General features: G+C 34.2%; 1 protein-coding gene across 5 annotated transcripts in view; it reads right to left on the bottom strand.

Annotated features, from left to right (window-relative positions):
* Prpf18 (pre-mRNA processing factor 18) overlaps positions 1-3,411 on the bottom strand; it is a 55,140-nt gene that overhangs the window by 40,798 nt on the left and 10,931 nt on the right. For all 5 annotated transcript variants that reach the window (XM_029558421.1, XM_008822685.3, XM_029558423.1 and 2 more), the window contains one exon: positions 2,915-3,028. In XM_029558421.1, coding sequence (XP_029414281.1) covers positions 2,915-3,028 — 114 coding nt within the window. The remainder of the gene's footprint in view (positions 1-2,914; positions 3,029-3,411) is intronic.

Below are 3,411 nucleotides of genomic sequence, written 5' to 3'. Positions count from 1 at the left end.
ATCAATTCAACTGAAAACCTAAACATTTACAGCCAGTTTTGAAATTGATGCATCTTTGCTCTGGAAATTGTTATTGAATATATTAAAGCTGTAATTGCTCCTAAAAAAAAAAAAACTTGAAAATAAAATTTGAAAATTAAAAAAAAGATAGAAACAGAGAGAGAACTTCTAAACACCTATGAAGCCAGTATCACTTTAATACCAAAACCAGGTAAAGACACATACACACACACACACACACACACACACAAAACAAAAAACAAAAAACTATAGCAAACATAGATGCAAAAATTCTCAAGAAAATATATGTAAACCACATATAGACACACATCAAAAAGATCATCCACCATGATTAAGTCAGCTTTATTCCAGGGATGCAGGGATGGTTCAATACATGTCAATAAGTGTAATAAATCATATAAATGGACTTAAAGACAAAAATCACATGATTATTTCAATAGAGGCAAATGGCCTTTGACAAAAATCCAACATGCACTCATGGTAAAATGTTCTAGAGGGTATTGGACTGGAGGGAACACACCTCAATATGATTAACATCATTCTAACTGGAGAAAAACTGGAAGCATTCCCATTAAAAATCAGAAACCAGACAAGGCTGTCCACTAACTCCACTCCTTTTCATTATAGTGCTTAAAACTCACTAGAGCAATAAGATGAGAAAAGGAAATTAAAGGAAAATTATCCTTATTTGCAGATGATATATGATATGTAAGAGATTCAAGAAATTCTACCAGAAAACTTCCAGAAATGACCAATACTTTCAGCAAAGTGGCAAGCTACAAAATCAATTTATAAAACTCAATAGCTTTTCTATATACCAATAATAAGCGATTGGAGAAAGAGTTCATAGAAACCCTCTCATTCACAATAGCGTCAAAAAACAAACAAACAAACAAACAAAAAACTAGGAATAAACCTAACCAAAGACATTAAAGATTTCTGTAATGGAAATTTTAAATCCTTGAAGAAAGAGACTGAAGAAAGCACAAGGAGATGGAAAAACCTCTCACGTTCATGGATTGTTAGAACACTGTGAAAATGACCATCCTAACCAAAGTAATTTATAGATTCAATATAATGCCAATCAAAATCCCCAGGACATTATACACAGAATTAGAAACAAAAAAAATCCTAAAATTCATATTGAATCACAAAAGACCCCGGATAGCAAAAGCAATCCTGAGTACAAAGAACAATGTTGGGTGGATTACCATATCAGATTTCAATCTGTATTACAGAACTATACTCATAAAAACAGCACAGTACTGGCACAAAAAAACAGACATGTAGATCAATGAAACATAGTAGAAGACTCAAACATGAGTCAAAGCAATTTCTGCTTTGATATCTGACAAAGGCGCCAACAACACACATTGGAGGAAAAACAGCACCTTAAATGGTGCTGACAAAACTGGATCTCTATCTGTAGAAAAATGAAATTACACACATTCTACTCAGCAGAAATTAGATAACTTATCTATCACCCTGCACAAAAGTCAATGCCAGATGGAATAAATACCTCAATGTGAAACCTGAATCTCTGAAACTGTTACAAGAACACACAGGTAGTTCCCTACAAGATACATGTGCAGGAAAGAACATTCTAAATCGGACATCAGTTGCTCAGGAATTAAGGTCAACAATGGATAACTGGGACCTCATTAAACTAAGATTAAAAAAAAAAAAAAAAAAAAAAAAAAAAAAAAAAAAAAGCAACCACCGAAGAAGAAACCCACAGAGTAGGAGAAAATTTTCACCAGCTACACACCTGACAGAGGATTAACATCCAGAATATACAAAGAACTCAAAAATCAAGGAATCGAGAAATTAAATGACCCAATTAAAAGATGGGCTATGGATCTGAAAAGAGAGTTCTCAAAAGAATAAATAAAAATAACTAAACACCTTAAAAGGTGTCCAACATCCTAGTGATTAGGGAAATGCAAATCAAAACCACTTTTAGATTTCATCTTACCCCAGTGAGAATGGCTAGATCAAGAGAACAAATAACACAAAATGCTGGTAAGGATGTAGGGACAGGGGAATACTCATTCACTACTGGTCAGATTGCAAACTGGTACAACTACTATGGGGTGTGGTAGAGAACTCTTTTAAAAAACTAAAAGTAAATCTATCAGATGATCCAATTATACTACTCTTTGGCATATACCCAAAGGACTCATCCTATTATAGAGACACTTGTACAACCATGTTTGTGGCTACTCTTTTCACAATAGCTAAGAGATGGAAGCAACCTAAGTGCCCCTCAACTGACAAATGGATAATGAAAATGTAGTACATTTATGCAGTAGAGTTCTAGTCAGTGCTAAAGAAAGATTGAAACCATGAATTTTGCAGGTAAATGGGTGGGACTAGAAACTGTTATACGAAGTGAAGTAAAACAGACTCAGAAAACGTTATGTTCAGCAAAAGAAACTAGATACACGTTGAATATGAAATACTAGAATAAGTAAAACTTAATCCATGGTATCAGAATTCAAAGAGGAGAAGTGATACAGGGATTACATGAGACGAGACACTGGAGAATTTTCTGGAGTGATAAAAATATTTTTATGAGTAATGGTAGTATGCTCATATAGATTTGTCAAAAATGGATTGAGCCAAGTGTGAAGGTGCACATCTGTAATCCCAGGACTCTGAAGGCAGAGGCAGGTGGATATCCTGCCTCTGAGTTTAAGTCTAACCTGTTCTATAGAGAGTTCCAGGCTTAAGATACATACTTTTAAAACTAAAGAAAAGAAAAGTTAACTTCAATAAGCTGACAACTCTACTTCTCAGTTTTTGGTCTACAATAATGCAACAAGTCAAACTCCAAACTATTCTACCTTATGTGGTACAGTCATACTTTTTTAGCTTTGTTCTGACTTCTTACCTTGTTAACTTCTGGTGTAAGAATTTCTATTTTTCGTAAACGTTGGAAAGCATCATAATCAGTTTCTCCAAATAATCTAATTGGTTCTCCTCTTTCTCGCAATCTTCTAATAACCTATAAAGAGAAAAAAATACTTGGAAAACTTTTCAAAGGGGGTGGGGAAGGGACTAAACAACCTCAAAACAACGTGCACATTTTATCTTAAAATCCTTCACATATTTTTATTTTATTTTAAAATATTATTGTGGAGGGCCGTGTACCCAGTGTACAGGTGGAAGTCACAGGACAACTTGCTGGAATCATTTTTCTCCTTCCACCACATGGGTCCCACGGATGCAAATAGATTCGGTGGCAAGCTCCTTTACCTAATGAGTCATCTCATCATCCCAAAATCCTTCAAATACTTTGAATCATCTATCTCAATTACAATGAAAAATGATATTTGTAAATGAAAGGGAAAGCTCTTCAGATAAAACTATTTTACTTACATTCCTGCT

Source organism: Nannospalax galili, unplaced genomic scaffold (genome assembly GCF_000622305.1).
Source record: "Nannospalax galili isolate Female #2095 unplaced genomic scaffold, S.galili_v1.0 scaffold1529, whole genome shotgun sequence".
Lineage (NCBI taxonomy): Eukaryota > Metazoa > Chordata > Mammalia > Rodentia > Spalacidae > Nannospalax > Nannospalax galili.
This window is presented reverse-complemented; position numbering and strand designations above follow the sequence as displayed.